Below are 20,050 nucleotides of genomic sequence, written 5' to 3' on the forward strand. Positions count from 1 at the left end.
TCTTCTTCTTTTTTTTTTTCCCCCTTGATTCATGAATTTCATCACTGTGCCATCCAAGCTCTCATTTAAGGTATCATAGCAGTATGGATGGAATGGGGGCTTGGATGGAACACTTCTGTCCACTTATACGGATCTTTCTAGATAATCAGTGGTTTGTTGGGCTTTTTTTGGTGGCGGGTAGAGTGGGTAGGGTGCTGGCTGCTGAGTTCAAACAAATCTACCTTATGGAATACTAGATAACTTGGGGTCTTATAAATTATTTGGTCATAGCAGTGTCACGACTTCCTCAACTTCCTTGTTGAACTCCAGATATGATTTAATTATAGCATTTGTTAGACCTGCTGTTCTCTTTATCATATCACAAAAGGCAATATAGTCAGATTTGTGATTATAATGCTTTTTTTTAGGTGCTCAACAAGTCATTCTGGTTAAATTTTGCCTAGGACCTGCTGTTTTTACCAGATTTATTTGTAAAACCCTTTTCCTTTTGTCTTTTTTTTTTCCAGCTACATAATTTTTATTTTTATTTATTTATTTCCTTTCACCTTTTGAAAGCTGAAACATTCTTTTTTCCCTTTCTCTAGAGAGGCATGTGAAAACTCACCATACTTCCTAAGCTAGTTCTCTAGCTTAGTCAGTGAGAGCAGTCAGTCTCACTGGGGAAGTTAGGTCCAAGCAGGGGGAATGACAGCTAATGACATAGGGCAGCATGCAGGAGTGGTGCAGACCAGGGAGGCTGCAGCCAGGAGCCAGGCTGAGGGAAGACACCTCAGGGAGGGCTTCCTGGAGGAGGTTGGACCAAGACCCACTGGCTGGGAGAGGCAGTCTTGGCTGGAGTGATGGCAGGCCTCAGAGAGAAGAGGAAAATGAGGCTCCTGAGGTAACTTGGGGTTTCCAAATATCTGGTCCTCAGTTTTGCTATCAGGACATTGAAGTACCATAATGAATTAGGAAGGTTTAATCACAAGTAGGAGGAAATCTAAGCAAGCACTGACTGGTGATAGTTAATGTTAGAGATTGTAGGAGAGAGAACTGGGAAGACAAACCTCAAACCTCTTTAGCCAGTTAACGGACAATTGTCTATTTTATTCTTTCTTTTTCTTAATTATCCTAATCTCATTCATTTAAGACCTTAGTTTTTAAAGAGTCTCCTTTTCGGTCTCTATTTCAGTCAAACCTCATTAAAGACCATCCCTTTTCATTTTTAATGTGCAATTTCCATTTACCAAGAGTAGCTTTTGGAGAGAGATCAAGATCAAACCATTTACCTCTATACATAGCACCTCTCTCCTCCATCCCATTATGCCTGTCACTAAAGCAGAGCTAAAACCCTCACCTCATAAGCCTTGCTTTTATTGCAGACATTTCAAGGGAATGGCTTTGGATGGTTTTAATAAAATTTTCCCTAATTTGAGTCATTCATCCAATACTGTGTCGTGTTTGAAAGACCCATGTTACTTTTCTCATGTAGAGATAGTCCACTGGCACCCAAATATTTCAGAATTTTAAGTGAAAAATTTTGAAAAGATGGGCCCAGGTGCATTGGCTCACACCCGTAATCCCAGCACTTTGGGAGGCCAAGGTGGGCGGATCAGTTGAGGTCAGGAGTTCGAGACCAGCCTGGCCAACCTAGTGAAATCCCCGTCTCTACTACAAATACAAAAATTAACCAGGTGTGGTGGTGCATGCCTGTGATCCCAGCTACTCAGGAGGTTAAGTCAGGAGAATCACTCGAACCCGGGAGGCAGAGATTGCAGTGAGTCAAGATCATGCCATTGCACTCCAGCCTGGGTGACAAGAACGAGACTCAAAAAAAAAAAAATGTATTTTAAGAAAACTATACACAGGAACTTTATCATACTGCTGGTCTCCAGTGCAATTGTTTGGGGCTGCCTTATAAGTGAGAGCACTTCAAATCTCCTTTGGTACTTTAGTTACTAAGTTATAACCAAGAGCAGCAAAGTGAGGGTCTCTTTGGAATCAGATGTCCTTCTATTTAGAAGAAGTGTTTTCTCTAGAGTATCACTGTCCAGTAGAACTTTTTGCAATGTTGGAAATACTCTGTAATTGGGTCATGCTAGCTGCTAGCCACTGGTGTAACTGAGGAGCTGATTTGTAAATTTTATTTGGCTTTAATTTAAATAAAGCTTGTTTAAACATCTTAAATTTTATAATTCTGTTAACCTGTATGTTTTTATGTTCTGGCCTCAGGAACCCCCCAGACCGTCTTACCTTTTGGTGAAAAGGGTTTGGGTTCCCAGCAAGGAACCCAAGCAAAAATTAAGAAGCGTCTCTAAGACAGCAAATTTGATTAGGCTTCTTAAACAGTCCTGTGATTCTGTGGGAGGGGCACCCAAGTTCAGAACAAAAATTCACCACGCAAGAATCTTTCTTATAAAATTACTTTCCTTTTTACCTTCTTTACCAAAAATACTTCTTTGTATCTTTAACTTTCTTTTCATCTCTTATTTACCTTGTTTTAGACATAGCCCAATGAGGTTTGAGTTAGACAAAGATATTTTACCTTTAATAAGAACATTAAAAAAAAAGTTTTCCTGTAACTCTTAAATCAGAAATTACCCAGATACTTAATATCAAATAACCCCAGATCCTAAATTATGACAGATTTGTTTGTAAGCATTTATTCCATTACATTTACCTGATGAATGTATGAATGTAATAGTTTACCTAGACTATTAACAAAAACTGTGATAGCTAATAAAGTTATTTTCCTAGTAACTATTTTTATAGCTGTGAATTTCAGGTATTTACTTAAGTAATAAAACTTATGCTTAATTTTAAGGGTATTTATACCAATAACTCAGGATTTAGTTATTTTCATTAAGCCAACAATATTTCATAGGTATACACAAGCAAAGATTATTCTGTCTTGGGCTGGGTTTTATAGTTGATAATCCTCATGGCAAATTTTATAGTATTCTGCAGGGATAAACATTGCTAGTATTTTACCAATAATTTTTTTTTTTTTTTTTTTGAGATGGAGTTTTGTTCTTGTTGCCCAGGCTGTAGTGCAATGGCGCCATCTCAGCTCGCCGCAACCTCTGCCTCCCAGGTTCAAGTGATTCTCCTGCCTCACCCTCCCTAGTAGCTGGGATTACAGGCATGCGCCACCATGCTAGGCTAATTTTGTATTTTTAGTAGAGACGGGGTTTCTCCATGTTGGTCAGGCTGGTCTCAAACTCCCAACCTCAGGTGATCCACATGCCCTGGCCTCCCAAAGTGCTGGGATTACAGGCATGAGCCACCGTGCCCAGCCTACCAATAATTTTAAAGCCACCTAATTTATTAAAGCTTTTACTTAAGTCATGGGTATCTGGGTAATTTCCAATTTAAGAATCACAGGAAAACATTTTCTTTTTAATGTACTTATTAAAGGTGAAATATCTTTGTCTAATTCAAACCTTGTAGGGTTATGTCTAAAAGCATTTGACTAGTCTTTTAAGTATCTGGTTAAGGGCTTTTATGTATTTTTTAAGCCAATTAATTAGAGTGCTTTATGTATTTTTAGTAGTGAAACATTGTTTACACAATGTATAAATACATAGAGGTATTTAGGCATGCTGATAGAAATACATTTTATAGATTCATAAAGACTTTTTCCTTTTTTCTAGCTTAGATTCAAAATTCTTGATAACATGTTGCATCACTCTAGGCAGTTTTCAGCTAAATAGTCCTAAATCTGCATATTAAAGGAAACAACTCAGGTGAAGATCCGATAGCAAAATTTACATGATGAGCTATAGGGAGAAAAAGTTTGGTGTGCTAGAGGGCAATTAAAATGAATTTAGCTGCCAATTAAACATATATATTATAAAATTATATATTTATATTTAATGTGTATATCATATAATACGCATATCATAAAATGCATGTATAATTTACAATGGCCTTTTAAATATACATAGATACATGTATACACACATATACAAACAGAGATCCTGTAGCTTTACTTTAGTGCTTTAGCCTTGAAATAAGTATAAATTCGCTGGCTTGCAAAAAACAAAACAAAACAAAACAAAAAAAACCAGTTAGATCCAAACAGTGGTTTAAAGTAACAGCAGATTTAAAGTAGGCAGAAAGGAAAATAGAAAAAGAGAATTTAGGGACGCTATAGTTTGCAGGTCGACCTTAGGGTTCCTTTTCCTTAATGTAAATGTGTACAAAGACCATATTACTTCTATTTTACATAAACTCTGGCAAGTTGAGGTGCCATAAAACCTATGGAGTACTCAAAAGGGGATCATTCTCCTTATTTTTAGAGTATTTCTTTCCCACGTGTTTTGTTTTGTTTTGTTTTTTCTTGAAAGGAGGAACTGAGTTCTGGCCTAGGGATTTGTGTGGTGGATGGATACGTGTCCTGGACGAGCCGTTTGTAAAATGAATTTGTACTGAGGATTTCCCTGCAGGGTTGCTGCACGTTGTGGAGGATCCACCCCCCAGACACTCCCACGAGGCCCCCAGTCACCCATGGGCGCCTTTTGGCTGGGAGGAGCAAATGCCCTTTCTCTTCAAAGCTGAAAAAACTGTCTCTCATTTACCTATGAAAACAACAGTTCAGTTTCTTATACAAATGCGCACAGCCAAGCCAAATTGAGATTAATTCTGAGAGAAAAAGCAATAGAGGAGACCCTTTAGAATGCACCTTTGAACTAGAATTAGGATCTTACACGATTTCCTAGGAGAAAAATCAGCTCAAGAATAAATTAAGGACCATCAACCAAAACGGGAGGTCCGGAGCTCAGGTGGACTTACCAGTTCCACCAGAGGAGAAGCTCAAACTGGGTGAGGCTTCAGTGGGCCCGGGCTGGTACCTTAGCTCCAGTTTCCGGCAATTCCTTCAGGGTCCTGAGTCTTCTCTGAGGCCCCACGTGTTTGGGCATCAAATTATTGTCAATGGAAAGAGTCAAACTGTAAAATATTTGAAGAGATTTATCCTGAGCCAAATATGAGTGACCATGGCCTGTGACACAGCCCTCAGGAGATCTTGAAAGAATGTGCCCCTGGTGGTTGGGGTACAGCTTGATTTTATACATTTTAGGGAGGCATGAGCCATCCATCAATCAAATACATTTAATAAATACATTGGTTTGGTCCAGAAAGGCGGGACAACTCAAAGCAGGGGCTTCCAGGCTGTAGGTGAATTTAAACATTTTCTGGTTGACAATTGGTTGAGTTTGTCTAAAGACCGGGGATTGATAGAAAGGAAATGTTCAGGTTAAGATAAAAGATTGTGGAGACCAAGGTTCCTTTGAAGTCTTATAGTGGCTGTCCTTAGAGACAACAGATGACAAATGTTTCCTATTCCAATCTTTAAAAGGTGCTAGACTTTTAGTTAATCTCTTTAGGATTGGGAGGGCCTGGAAGAAAAAGATCTAGCTATGTTAATGGAGATTCTTTACAGATAAAAATTTTCCGCGATAAAGGACAACTTTGCAGCGCCATTTCAAGATATGGCAAAGAAACATATTTCAGAGTAAAATATTTTGACTTTCTTCTTTGTCACATGTTTTGCCAGAGTCAGATTGGAAAGTAAGACACGATATGTAGGGTTAAATAAAACCCATCTGATGAGAATTTATGGTTTGTAGGGCATGACTCTCCAGACCCCTTAGATAGGAATTCGGGCAAGATAAAAAAAATCAGAGCTTAGTCCTCAGTATGTATCCAAGATATACAACATGATGCTATGGAATACATGTACTCTTTAAAAGGTGACTATAGTTGAAGCAAATTAATATATTCATCATCTCACATAGTTATCCACTCTTTTGTTTTTGTGGCAAGATCAATTGAAATCTACTCAGCATGAAACCCATGTACAGTACAATTGTATTACCTGTAGTCCTCATGTTGTCCATTAGAGCTCTAGGCTTGTTCATCCTACATATCTGCTGCTTTTTATCCTTTGACCTACATCTCCCCATTTCCTCTCCCTTCTGGCCCCATCACCATAACCGCTGTTTTATTCTCTCTCTGTATATTTGACTTTTTAAAAATTTTTCTTTTTTTTCTTTCTCTTTTTTTTTTTGAGACAGAGTCTTGCTCTGTCGCCCAGGCTGGAGTGCGGTGGCGTGATCTTGGCTCACTGCAACCTCCGCCTCCTGGGTTCAAGCAATTCTCCTGTCTCAGCCTCCCAAGTAGCTGGGACTATAGGCGCCCACCACCACGCCCGGCTAATTTTTTTTTTTTTTTTTTGTATTTTTAGTATAGACAGGGTTTCACCATGTTGGTCATGCTTGTCTCCAACTCCTGACCTCAAGTGATCCACCCGCCTTGGCCCCCCAAAAGGCTGGGATTACAAGCATGAGCCACCACACCTGGCCTCTTTTTTTTTTTGAGACAGAGTTTCACTCTTGTTAGCCGGGCTGGAGTGCAATGGTGTGATCTTGGCTCACCGCAACCTCTGCCTCCTGGGTTCAAAGGATTCTCCTGCCTCAGCCTCCCTAGTAGCTGGGATTACAGGCATGTGTCACCACACCCGGCTAATTTTGTATTTTTTTTTTTTTTTTTTTTTTTTTGAGACGGAGTCTCGCTCTGTCGCCCAGGCTGGAGTGCAGTGGCGCGATCTCGGCTCACTGCAAGCTCCGCCTCCCGGGTTCACGCCATTCTCCTGCCTCAGCCTCCCGAGTAGCTGGGACTACAGGCGCCCACAACCGCGCCCGGCTAATTTTTTGTATTTTTAGTAGAGACGGGGTTTCACCGTGGTCTCGATCTCCTGACCTTGTGATCCGCCCGCCTCGGCCTCCCAAAGTGCTGGGATTACAGGCGTGAGCCACCGCGCCCGGCTAATTTTGTATTTTTAGTAGAGATGGAATTTCTCCATGCTGGTCAGGCTGGTCTCGAACTCCCCACTCGAACTGCCTTGACCAGCCCGCCTTGGCCTCCCAAAGTGCTGGGATTACAGGCATGAGCCACTACACCTGGCCTATATGGGGGAATAAAAACACTGGGCACACAGAACAGTAGGATGAATTGCTGAGGTTTTCACCAGGAGTGGGTGGGTAACAGCCAGCAATGAGAAGAGGAGGCTCCGTTCCCTCCATCACCCAGGCACTGGGCAACCTGGGGCAGCCCCTCCACCCGCCTAAGCCTCTCTTTTCTTATTGTCAATGTGGGCACGACACAGTTACTGGTGGGGATATTTTGGGGATTAACCCAGACACCACCAGTGACCGAAAGTGCCATACGTTCCCATACCCAGTCCTGCCTGCCTCCCACCTCTGCCACCCCCTGAGCTCTTTGCTTCAGACTTTCACTTTCTATGCTCAAGTAAATCTAGAATTACCACATATAAATACTCTAACATTCTGGGGCCTGAATTTCACAGGGAGGCCTGTGGGAGCTTCTAGACTGAGGTCACAATGGTGTCATCCACCCCACCACACACACCTTGTCGTGAATACTGTCTGGGAGATGGGGCCCAGCTTAGTAACTTAATGAATAGGGTGAAATAATGTTGGACATATTATACTCAATGTAAGAATGCATCGTTCCCAACCATTCTTATATTTATATTTTCTCTTTTCAGGGATCCACATCTTCTGGACCCAACTCTGGAATATGTGAAGGTAGGAAATCAGTATTAAACATGTAGCCGTGACCCTGGGTAGTAGATTTTCCATTTGGATCACAAAGTTGCTAAATAATGCTGCAGCCTGGTTTGTGTAAAAAGCTGGTTAGACTCGCCAAAACAACGGGAGGAAATTTGACTCCCTTAGGCCTTTGGTAAATTTTGTAGGGGTCTCATGTCATCCTATTACAGGCACCCTTATCTGGCCTTAGAGCCAGATATGTTTTAAAATTCAGTTTTTTTTTTTCCCCAGAAAGGTAATATGGTACGTATAGTAATACCCCCAGAGAGGTTTGGGGTCAGCACTCCATAATCACACTCATTATTTTCACAGTGACATGTAAGAATATTCACACTAAGAGGGATAAATAGATGACAAGTTATTTTATGTAGTTCAGGTTACATTTTGTCACCAAATGAGTTTGCTGCCAAGTGAGGTTTTTTTTTATGTTTGTGTTCAGAGTTTTTTGGATTTTGGAATGTAGATGAGGAATTGTGGACCCATATTTACCTTCAGTGGAGGACCGAAGGCTCCCTGAGATTTTGTGAGCCATCTTTTCCATTCCAAGAGCCACCCTCTTGTTCAGGGCTAATCTGGGGTCAAGTAGTAATATTAGGTACTTAGTTACTTTCCAGCAGGACTGGCAGTCGAGGCTTCTAAATATTCAACCCTTCTAAATAATGTATTTCTTCTGAGCAGGAAGAAAAGATGCTTTTCACTTCTTCCCTCTGCCTCCTCATTTTCCGGTGTTGCTGTTTGCTTTATTTTCTTTTATTTTTGAAACTGTATTCTGGCACCTCCTACAGAAGAAAGAAGTCTGATTCTCACATTTGGTTTCTTGGATTTATGACAACATAGTTATTTTTTGGGAGAAATCGTGGCAAGAATTAGAGTTTAGAATCAGGAGCCTCATTCCACCTTCACTATCCCAAGGGCAGCATCCTAGTTTCAGAGTGTGTAGGCCTATCTCTTGTGTGTGTACCCATGCCTTCCCCAGAGTCTTGCCATTTCCTCCCTCTTTAAAAGACCAGAGGATAGACGGAAGAGGAGGAAGCTCCAGTAGAACCACTTGGCCACTTGGGGCGGTGGAAGTTTGTTGGAATAGAGGTGGATATTCTTTTTTCCCATCTCTTATCCCTGAATGACAACTGAGCTGTGTTTTCATGGGAGAAAATGTGTAATCCTAAACCTGCAGGGCCACCGCACCAGAATCTGGCCAGAGCTTTATAAATAGTGTATCTGTGTCCCTCCCAGATGCATCACATGTTTTGTGCAGGTTATGCATTGCAAAGTATTAGAGGATGCTGTTTGCATAGACTGTGATTTTTTTTTTTTTTTTTTTTTTTTTTTTGAGACGGAGTCTCGCTCTGTCACCCAGGCTGGAGTGCAGTGGCCGGATCTCAGCTCACTGCAAGCTCCGCCTCCCGGGTTCACGCCATTCTCCTGCCTCAGCCTCCGGAGTAGCTGGGACTACAGGCGCCCGCCACCTCGCCCGGCTAGTTTTTTTGTATTTTTTAGTAGAGACGGGGTTTCACCAGGTTAGCCAGGATGGTCTCGATCTCCTGACCTTGTGATCCGCCCGTCTCGGCCTCCCAAAGTGCTGGGATTACAGGCGTGAGCCACCGCGCCCGGCAGAAAAATGCACTTTAGAATTCTGCAGTGTGTAACAACAGCCCTTTAAAAATCACTCCATGCCATGTTTCAGAAATTGGCTGTCTCCTACCATGGGCCAGTCTGGCTGTGCTCAGCAAGTATTCTGCCTTCTTCTTACTCCAATACCTCAGTCTTTTCTTTTACAAAAGTCCAAACCCCTTTTAAGATAATTTGGTGGTGCATTCTCAAGCTAAATATAGAGGATTTTGGAATGGCCTGTTTAGGTATTATCCAAGCTATTGCATCTCATTTGTGAGTATCAATCATTGTGAGTTGAGTGGTATTGACAAAGAAGAGATTTTGGAGTTGTCAGTGGCTTCTGTTTATCTGGGCTCTCTTTGCCTTCTCCTGGCAGTGACATGTGATGGAACTGCTCTTTGAGGTTCAGAGGTTCCTTTTCAAGAACATGTTGAGGTATTCCGAAGGGTACCCTTTCCTCCTAACTTGATCTGAATCTAGTCAGAGCCTTATAAATGATGTGTCTGTATCCTTCCTAAATGTATCACTTTTTTTTCTTTTTCACTTCACCTTGGCTTAGAGGGATGGTTTGGGAATGTGTTGGGCCAATGTGGGGTATTTTCATTTGCCTCTATGGACACTAAGGCTCTGAAAGCACGTCCATAGCGGTCTCTGAGGTAAAGGTCCAAGAGGACCAAGGGACCCATCTTCTTGGCTTGGGTCTGATGTAGGACTTCTCACACTTAGTTGCCCTGTGGAGCCAGGCTGACTAGTGCCAGGAAGGCCTCATAAGTTGATGCCAGCTGGTGCCTCATGGCTGGAGATAAATCAAGGGAGGTGAGAGAGTTGCAGATAAACTGAGGTGCAGTTTGACCCCCTTAACTTCTTTTCTACAATCCCCTTGTGCACTTACTGCCTCTTGAGCTTAGAGAAAAATAGTTCTATGTGAATTATGTTGTCTCATAAAGACCCCTTCCAGTGGGTTCAGATTCATTGGTCAAAAAAACAAGCATCACGAAGCCAAATTGTAGGATCCATTTTGACCCCAGAATGGGGAGAGTCTTATCGTATCCTGAGTCTCATCTGGGCAGGGGAAGCACCCAGTTGTGGCCAACAGATAGCAGTCCAAATACTGGCAGGAGCTCCAGCCCCAGGTCTCCCTCCCTCCCTGTGTCTTTAAATGCTGCTCCCTTGCTGGGCCCTGTGGCTCACACCTGTAATCCCAGCACTTTGGGAGGCCAAGGCGGGCGGATCACCCGAGGTCAGGAATTCGAGACCAGCCTGGCCAATATGGTGAAACCCCGTCTCTACCAAAAAGACAAAAATTAGCCGGGTGTGGTGGCAGGCATCTGTAATCCTAGCTACGCGGGAGGCTGAGGCAGGAGAACCCAGGAGGCGGAGATTGCAGTGAGCTGAGATTGCACCATTGCATTCCAGCCTGGGCGACAAGAGTGAGACTCCATCTCAAAAAAAAGAAAAAAAAATGCTGCTCCCCTCCCCATCAGAGATTTTCCAGCCATCTTCCCTTGGTTTTTTCAGTGCCCAGATAGAAGAGAGAGGTCTGGGATAGAAGAGAGAGGTCTGGGACTGCCTCCTACCTCCTCGGGTCTGGGAGAGACAAGGTATTGAGGCTGACCCTCGTAGCTGGTGGAGCGAGGGGACTGCAGTGTCATGGCAGGAGAGAGCTGGGTGGAGAAAGAATCCAGCGTTCAGCTCTGGCAGTTTGTAGGTGTGTCCTTCTAGCACCGCGCACCGTTTGTGTTGCAGTACATTCATGCCGGGTGAAAGGGGACCAGTTTCTCGGTTGCTTAGCTACCGGTCGTTCATCCCAAGTGGAATGGAGGAAAATATGCATGGCTGGGAAGCCCCAGGGCTGTTTGGCAGCTCTTTTACCTTGTCCAGCAGGCTGGCCTCCTGCTGGGACTTCTGACAGCACCAAGACCCCAAAGGCTCAATTTGATATTTGGATGTGAGAGGAAAATAAATTGCAGATCCAAAGTAGCCCAGGGATTTGGGGATCTCATTCCTCACTGTTTCTGTCTCTTTAATTCTGGCATTTAAAGGAGAGAATTTTTCTTTTCTTTTCTTTTCTTTCCCCGTTTTTCCTAGCCTTCTCCCCTCACAATTTTTTCCCCTCATAGTAGCTCAGAACATGATCATCTTGAGAGTTTGGTTTTAACTTTTGTCTAATCATGAGGTCCTTTTCTGTGGTCAAACGTAATTGATTTCTATTTCACAAGATTGAAAGGAAAGATTTCTTCCAGATTGGAAAGCCGAACCCTCCAGAGTGGCTCCACCTTCCTCCTGCTGTTGACCACGTAGTTAGTGACTTCGGTTCCTGGCATACAGCTCTGGAATTTTCCTCTGCGTACCTAGCATATCTTACCCTAGATAAAACCAAACATTTTTTTTTTTTTAATAGGAGGAAATATCTTTTAGAGCCAATAACCCTAGGCAAAATTATGAAGTAGAAGGTTATCTCTATGCTGCTGAATCTACTCACTGCCCCATTGCATTTGGCTAGATTTTTACCTCATTAAAACACAATTACACTGTGTCCAGTTTCTTAGATCACTATCAAGTAGCTGCTTAGAAAATTTGATAAAATAGTAGTGCTAAAATGTTAATAAATGATAACAGCTCCATGCGATCCCCTTTCCAGGTAGTTTTCCAACAGAGACTCACATCCCCTGAGACCCCCCACCCCAGCGAGGGAGCTGGGTCCACACTCTGGTTCCTTTGTTTTGTTTTGTTTTGTTTTGAGACGGAGTCTTGCTTTGTCGCCCAGACTGGAGTATAGTGGCACAATCTTGGGTCACTGCAACCTCCGCCTCTCTGGTTCAAGCGCTTCTCCTGCCTCAGCCTCCCAAATAGCTGGGACTACAGGCGCCCGCCACCACACCTGGCTAATTTTTTGTATTTTTAGTAGAGATGGGGTTTCACGGTGTTAACCAGGATGGTCTCGATCTCCTGACCTTGTGATCCACACCCCCCTCAGCCTCCCAAAATACTAGGATTACAGGCGTGAGCCACCACACCCAGCCCACACTCTTGTTCTAATTAGTAATGTGACCCTGGATTTGCCACCTGCTCTCTGTGGGTTCCATTGTCCCCACAATAGAAACCTTGGGGTGGGCTAATGTTCCTTCTAGCTTAAGTTTTTAGGATTCTCCATGCCTAGAATAGGCTGTAGAGGAAAATCTTGTAGCCAGTGGTAAGGAGTTCTTAATTGTGCGATATCCCTGTTGATCCTAAGATTGCCATATTGGTTGGAACAGGATACCATTTCATGTTGTATCTTGGATATGAAGACCAAGGCCATGACAGATCATAACTGCCACCACGGTGTTCCCAGAAGAGTGGAAGTTACCCCAGCACTGCTGCATTGCTCTGTGATCCATTATGTTTCACTTCTGTAACCCTCTTTGAGCCTATGAAGCCTAGGCTCACTTCCACTCTTTATCATTCTCTTCCTTTTATTTTCCCCTGGAACTGCATCTTTAAGCTTCAGAAGTTGCCCCCACAACCTGCACTAAATATAAATGTATATTATCTCCTCTGAGTGTGGTGGCTCACGCCTGTAATCCCAGCACTTTGGGAAGCCGAGGTGGGTGGAAAACCTGAGGTCAGGAGTTCGAGACCAGCCTGACCAGCATGGTGAAACCCCAACTCTGCTAAAAATACAAAAATTAGCTGGGCGTGATGGCAGGTGCCTGTAATCCCAGCTACTCAGGAGGCTGAGGCAGGAGAATTGCTTGAACCTGGGAGGTGGAGGTTGTAGTGAGCCAAGATTGGGCCATTGCACTCCAGCCTGGGCAACAGAGCAAGACTCCGTCTCAAAAAAAAAAAAAATTTACGTTTTCTCCTTCCTCTTTGTACCTATATTCCTTTTAGGCTCAAGACTAGTGCTGTTTTGTTTATTTTGTTTTTTGAGACGGAGCTTACTCTGTTCCAGGCTGGAGTGCAGTGGCTTGATCATAGCTCACCGAAGCCTTGAACTACTCGGCTCAAGCAATCCTCCCACCTCAGCCCCCTCAAGTAACTGGGACCACAGATGACCACCGCCATGCCTGACTATTTTTTTCTTATTTTTTATAGAAACAAGGTCTCACTATGTTGCCCTGGCTTGTCTGGAACTGTTGGCCTCAAGTGATACTCCTATCTCAGCCTCCCAAAGTGCTGGGATTACAGATACAAGCCACCATGCTGGGCCAAGACTAATTCTTTTTGGCCTCTTCACACACCAGCCCTACAGTTATTTTAGTAAAGAGTTCTTTTTCTGGGGGTGATTTAAGCTGTAGTTTTTTAAGGGAGGAAGTGATTGGCTAGGGCAGGGCTGGGTGATTTTTCTTTTAGAAGAAGTGTTTATTATACATTTTCCATTTTTAAATAAATTGTCGTCAAAAAAGATACATTAGAAAATATGGTGAAGTGGAAAAAAATATTGGAATGCCTGTTTTTTTCAAATTAGCCGTGAGTAGGCAAGTGGTTTTTTGTAGCCAGGCTGTAAACAGCACGCTTGCCCGGCTGTGGACAAAGGCCTGCTCTCCAGGCGACTGCAGTGAGGAAGTGTCAGGACGGAATGCAGCCTTTTGTTCCTGGCTAGATTCCTAGTGAAGGCATGTCCTCTTTCTTTTGTAGTCAGCCTTGGTGGGTTCTTGTTAGACCCACTGTGAGCTGTAATAGAATGACCTACAGTCTCTGAGCTTGTTGCGCAGGCTAGGAGGAGAAAGGACAAGGCTGCAGCTGTTATCCTCAGTGGGGACAGCGCCCTGCAGCTTCTCCCTTCACAGTACAGATGACCCCAGAGAAACTCAGGAAGCTGTCCTTTGTGGGGTGAATGCTCTGAAAATTCTCCTTCCCAAAGGGTCTTCTAGGTCTATAGATGTTACAGGCCATCCAAGGCTTAGATCTCAGCAAGGCCGTTTCCTGCAGCCAGCTGGGGATACATTAGGTCACCCAGCATATTTAAAAAGGAGTAATTATGCAAATTCCAGCGCCAAGAATAAGTGCCCTGGCTGCCGGAGACCTCAGTGGAGAAGGGGTGACGTGACTTCAGCTCCCTTTTTGTGCTCAAGATGGCTGCAGCCGTGGTCACAGTTAAATAGCTGTCTTTGAGGGAAGCCTTTTCTTCCAGCAGGAAAGCAGGCCAGTCTGCTCTGAATTAGCCAGCTCGCAAAGTATGAAAGGGACTTACAAAAACAATGGCACGCTGTACATTCCGTGAGATTTTAACAAGTTATATGAACCAAATAATGGACCGATTGGCTGGCTCTGCAGGTTTTTGCCTGAGTGTGCACATTGGCAGAGCCAGCGCTGGCCCCTGTGGGACCAGAGATCAAACGCCGCCAGCAGTGAATGTAAAACAGCCCTGGCCTGCTCTAGGGCCCACATGCAGAGGGACGAAAGGGAGCTCCCATCCAACTTCTTCCACTCCACCCCAAAAACATTCTCTGCAAATATTCTTGGGAGGTTTGGTGTTACTACAGTTACGAAAATGCTGAGGTAGGATGTTCCCACATCCTAGGTATGGACGACAGTCTCTCTCATTCAGTGGAATCTTATCCTTCAGGTCTGTGAAAATGTGGCCATTTATAAAAAGTAAAACCTTATGAAAACACATGTCCGTATAAAAGTCTATATCCATGTTTATAGTGACATTATTCATAATTGACAAAAACAACTGGAGACAACCCCAAAGTCCTTCAACAGGAAAAAAGTAGTACACCCATACAATGGCGTATTATTTAACCATAAAGAGGAATGGACTTTTATTTACTTATTTTTTTTTAAGAAACAGGGTCTCACTCTTGCCCAGGCTGGATTTCAGTGGTGCAATCATAGCTCACTGTAGCCTCAAACTCCTGGTCTTGAGTGATCCTCCCACCTCAGCCTCCTGAGTAGCTAGGACTCCAGGCACTCGCTACCACACCTAGCTAACTTGTTTATTTTTTGTAGACATGGGGTCTCCTTGTGTGCCTGGGCTGATCTTGAACTCTGGCCTTCCTCCTGCCTTGGCCTCCCAAAGTGCTGGGATTACGTGTGTGAGCCGCTGTGTCCAGCCTAGGAATGGGCTATTGATATACACAGAAACACTGTGTTAGTCTCTTCACGCTGCTGGTAACAACATACCCAGACTGGGCAATTTACAAAAGAAAGAGGTTTATTTAACTTACAGTTCTGTATGGCTGAGGAGGCCTCACAATCATGGTGGAAGGTGAAAGGCATGTCTCACATGGCAGCAGACAAGAGAAAAGAGCTTGTGCAAGGAAACTCCTTTTTTTTTTTTTTTTTTTTTGAGACAGAGCCTCACTATGTTGCCCTGGCTGGAGTGCAGTGGCATGATCTTGGCTCATTGCAACCTCCACTTCCTGGGTTCAAGCAATTTTCCTCCCTCAGCTTCCCAAGTAGCTGGGATTACAGGCATGGGCCACCATGCCCAGCTAATTTTTGTGTGTTTTTAGTGGAGGTGGGGTTTTGCCGTATTGGCCAGCCTGGTCTCGCACTCCTGACCTCAAATGATCCGCCCACCTCGACATCCCAAAGTGCTAGGATTATAGGCATGAGCCATCGTGCCCAGCCGAAACTCCCCATTTTAAACATCAGATCTCATGAGACTTATTTACTATCATGAGAACAGCATGGGAAAGACCTGCCCCCGTGATTCAATTACCTCCCACTGGGTCCCTCCCACAACACATGGGAATTTGAGATGAGATTTGGGTGGGGACACAGCCAAACCGTATCATGCATGAATCCTGAATACATTACATTGAGTGAAAGTAGACAGTCTCAAAGGCTACATACTCTATAGTTACATTTGTATGATATTCTGGAAAAGGCAAAACTTATAGTGACAGAAAACAAATAAATGGTTGAAAAGAGGTTGGGGAAGAGATGAAGTGCACCAGGGAGCTTTTGGGGGCGATAGAAATAGAAGTATGGTGATTGTAGTGATAGTTACCCGACTGGGTTGTTTGTCAGTGCTCATGGAATTGCACTAAAAAGGGTGACTTTTGCTGAATGCAAATTATACCTAATAAGCCTGAGCTTAAAAAGCAAGCTAGGCTGGGTGTGGTGGCTTATGCCTGTAATCCCAGCACTTTGGGAGGCTGAGGCAGGCGGATCACAAGGTCAGAAGTTTGAGACCAGCTTGGCCAACATGGTGAAGCCCCTGACTACTAAAAAAATACAAAAATTAGCCGGGCATGGTGGCGAGTGCCTGTAATCCCAGCTACTCAGGAGGCTGAGGCAGGAGAATTGCTTGAACCTGAGAGGTAGAGGTTGCAGTGAGCAAAGATTGCACCACTGCACTCCTCCCTGGGCGACAGAGCAAGACTCTGTATCAAAACAAACAAAAAAAGGCAAGTTAAAGCCTTATATTTCAGTCCTTAAGTGCTGCCACCTCAGCAGGAGAAATTTTCCATTTTGAGATGGGCCACACCAGGGAGGCCCGACCCTTGATGAAATGGAGAAAGTGCCAAGCTTGAAGATTTTTGACTGCAGTGGCTCTTTCAACAGATATTTTTTTAGTATATACCATGTGTTTGTAATTGTTCAGTCAGGTCAGACCAGGTGGCAGGAAAGTGTTACCAGGAGTCTAACCTGAGATAGTCACAGTGGGAATGGAAAGTTAGGTCACATGCTGAAGGCCTTTTAGAGATAGAATTAAGACCCAGTTATTAGGGAAGCTGAGAGATTCTAACAGGATGTAAATGGTGCAGGTGAGAGAGAAGCTAGGGGCAGTTCCCGGGACCACACCAGTACCTAGCATTGTGCCAGAAGCCAGTAAATAGGGAGGAAAGGGGATGTCCATTTGGAAACCTTGTTACCACAGTGTTGTTAATCTTTGAGCATTTGTGGATATCTTTAGACCAAGGAGTCAGCAAACTATAGCCTAAGACCAAATCTAGCCCACCACCTATTTTGGTATGACCACTAAGCTAAAAGTGGATTTTATATTTTAATATGGCTTTTTTTTTTTTTTTTTTTTTTTTTTGAGTTGGAGTTTCGCTCTTATTGCCCAGGCTGGAGTGCAACCGTGCAATCTCGGCTCACTGCAACCTCTGCCTCCTGGGTTCAAGCAATTCTCCTGCCTCAGCCTCCCAAGTAGCTGGGATTACAGGCACCCACCACCATGCCTAGCTAATTTTTTATATTTTTATTAGAGACAGGGTTTCATCATGTTGGTCAGGCTGGTCTTGAACTCCTGACCTCAGGTGATCCATCGCCTCAGCCTCCCGAAGTGCTAAAATGGCTTTTTAAAAATCAAAAGAAGAGTGGCAAAATTGTATAAAGTTCCAGTTTTGATGTGCATCAATAGTTTTATTGGAACACAGCAATGCCCATTCATTTATGTATTGTCTGTGGCTACTTTTCCTATAATGGTGGGATTGAGTACAGATTCTCCTCCACTTACAATGGGGCTACATTGCAATAAACCCATCATCAATTGAAAATTTCCTAAGTTGAAAATGCATTTAATACACCTAATCTAACGAATGTTATAGCTTAGCCCACTGAATATTATAGTTTACCCCAGCATCACCCAAGAGTATCATGGTACATGTTGCTAGCCTGGAAAAGATCACATTTCAAAATTTGAAGCACACTGAGTACGTATCACTTTAACACCATCGTAAAGTTGAAAATCAGTGGAAGCATTGTTAAGTCAGGGCCTCTGTAGTTGTGACACTACGGCCCCAAAAGCCTAACAGAACCTTTTACAGAAAGTTTTCTGACCCTTGCTATAGAGTCTTTGCACCTTTACTGTTTCTGTTTTGCCTTCCCAATAATGCCTAACAGGCTTTCAACAAAAGTGAGTCCTTGGGCAAGTTTTGTGATCTTGCATAATCACAAGGATAGTGCTTTTGTCACACTGTGCAGGATTTGGACCCCTCTCTGCATCTTGTGAGGTGTACCTGTCAGCTCTGAGCAGCATCTCTCTGCTGCCCTGGTCAGTTCTGGCATCTTTAGCCCAGATGGATGAACAGGTGTGTGGGGCAGCATTGGTACTTGAACCCTGACTGCTCCTGACTGAGGGTTGCCTGGATAACTCCTCAGCCCAGACACTGCTTTGTCCATGCAGCCTGAGATGAATTTTCTTGTGCCCCAAGTCAGAGAGAAGTGACTTCTCACTGGGCCTCCTGAACTTGATGGTTTGAGATAAGGTCAAACCCTGGAGCTGCCCTCTGGAGGTGCTAAAAGGAACATGGTCTGGCCAGTGAGAGGAATAAGACCAGATTTACATTCTGTGTGGATTTGTATTCTGTGCTGCAGGCGTCAGCCTTGTAGCTGAGGCACCATCCTCCTTAGTTCAAGGAAGGATTCTTCTGAGATCCCAAACTGTAGGGATGGCTGAGAGACTCAAAAACTAACAGGCAGGCAAGAATTGAAACTGTGGCTTCTGACGGGACTCAGCTCCATATTGGACTTAGAATCTGGTGTGGCCTGCCGACCTCTAACCTCATCTCCTGCCACCCCAATAGTCACTGTCCTCTGCCACCCTGGCTTTCCCTAGTGTCCCTGGGGCTTTGCCTTCCCATTGGCCTGGAAGGTTCTGAGGCAGAATAGCTGAGTGGTTTGGAGTGAGTGCTAGGACAAGGACACTGCTGTGGGTTGAATTATGTCCCCCAAAAGCGGTATGTTGAAGTCCTAACCCCCAGTACCTGTGAATGGTGACCTTATTGGGAAATAGGGTCATTGCAGATATAATCAAATTAAGATGAGGTCATATTGGACAAGGATAGGCTCTAATCCAGTGACTGGTATCCTTGTAAGAAGAAGGAGATTTGGACCAGACACAGGCGTAGAGGGAGAAGGCCATGTGAGGACAGAGACTGGGGGATGAGTCTGCAAGCCCAGGAGTGTCGGCAACCACCAGAGGTGAGGGAGAGGCAAGGCAGGCTCCTCCCTGCAGCCTTCAGAGCCATCGTGGACCTCCGGATACTTTATATAGGATTTCTAGCCTCCAGAGCTGCGAGACAATAAAAACATTTCTATTTTAAAGTTGCCAAGTTTGTGGTAATTGGTCATGGCAGTCCTGGGAAACGAATATAAATCCAGAGCCCTGTTTTAGCCATTTATTGGTTGTATGACCTTGGACAAGTTACTGAAGTTCTCTGGAGCTCAGTTTCCTTAGCAGTAAATGGGAATTTCGGGGGATTAAACAGTGAATACATGTGAAGTTCTTAGTTCTTAGCACAGTGCCCCACATGTAGTTAGCACTCAGCAAATACCAGCTTAGTGACTGTGGCTCCACTCCCTATGTGGCTGGTTCATTTGACTCACATTTCACTGCCTCAGAACAGCCTTCCCTGACATCCCTACTAAAAACAGCCCCCAAGTCACTATCTCATTACTCTGTATATTATCCTCGTTTGTCCCAAATTTTATTTATTTATTTGAAACAAGGTCTGGCTTGGTCACCTAGGCTGGAGTGCAGTGGCACAATCTCAGCTCACTGTAATCTCTGCCTCCCAGGCTCAAACCATCCTCCCACTTCAGCCTCATGAGTAGGTGGGCCTACAGGCATGCACCACCACACCCAGCTGATTTTTTTTTTCTTTTTTAGAGACCTGGTTTCACGTTGGCCAGGCTGGTCTCAAACTTGTGAGCTCAAGTGATTCGCCTGCCTTGGCCTCCCAAAGTGCTGAGCTTACAGGTTTGAGCCACTGTGCCCGGCCTTATTTGTTTACCTTTAAAAATAAGACTTCTCACTATCATGTGAGTCCTGAGGACCAAGACTCTTCTTTTGTTTAGTGACTGAGCACACATACCAGATGCACAAGGGCATTTATTTTAATTTTTAATTTTTGTGAGTACAGAGTAGGTGTATATGAGATATT

General features: G+C 43.9%; 1 protein-coding gene across 5 annotated transcripts in view; it reads left to right on the forward strand.

Annotated features, from left to right (window-relative positions):
* Positions 1–20,050, forward strand: part of LOC105485405 (BCAR3 adaptor protein, NSP family member) — a 289,503-nt gene that overhangs the window by 200,384 nt on the left and 69,069 nt on the right. For all 5 annotated transcript variants that reach the window (XM_011747744.2, XM_011747743.2, XM_071077163.1 and 2 more), the window contains one exon: positions 7,550–7,589. In XM_011747744.2, coding sequence (XP_011746046.2) covers positions 7,550–7,589 — 40 coding nt within the window. The remainder of the gene's footprint in view (positions 1–7,549; positions 7,590–20,050) is intronic.

The sequence above is a fragment of the Macaca nemestrina genome, chromosome 1, assembly GCF_043159975.1.
Source record: "Macaca nemestrina isolate mMacNem1 chromosome 1, mMacNem.hap1, whole genome shotgun sequence".
Taxonomy (NCBI): Eukaryota; Metazoa; Chordata; class Mammalia; order Primates; family Cercopithecidae; genus Macaca; species Macaca nemestrina.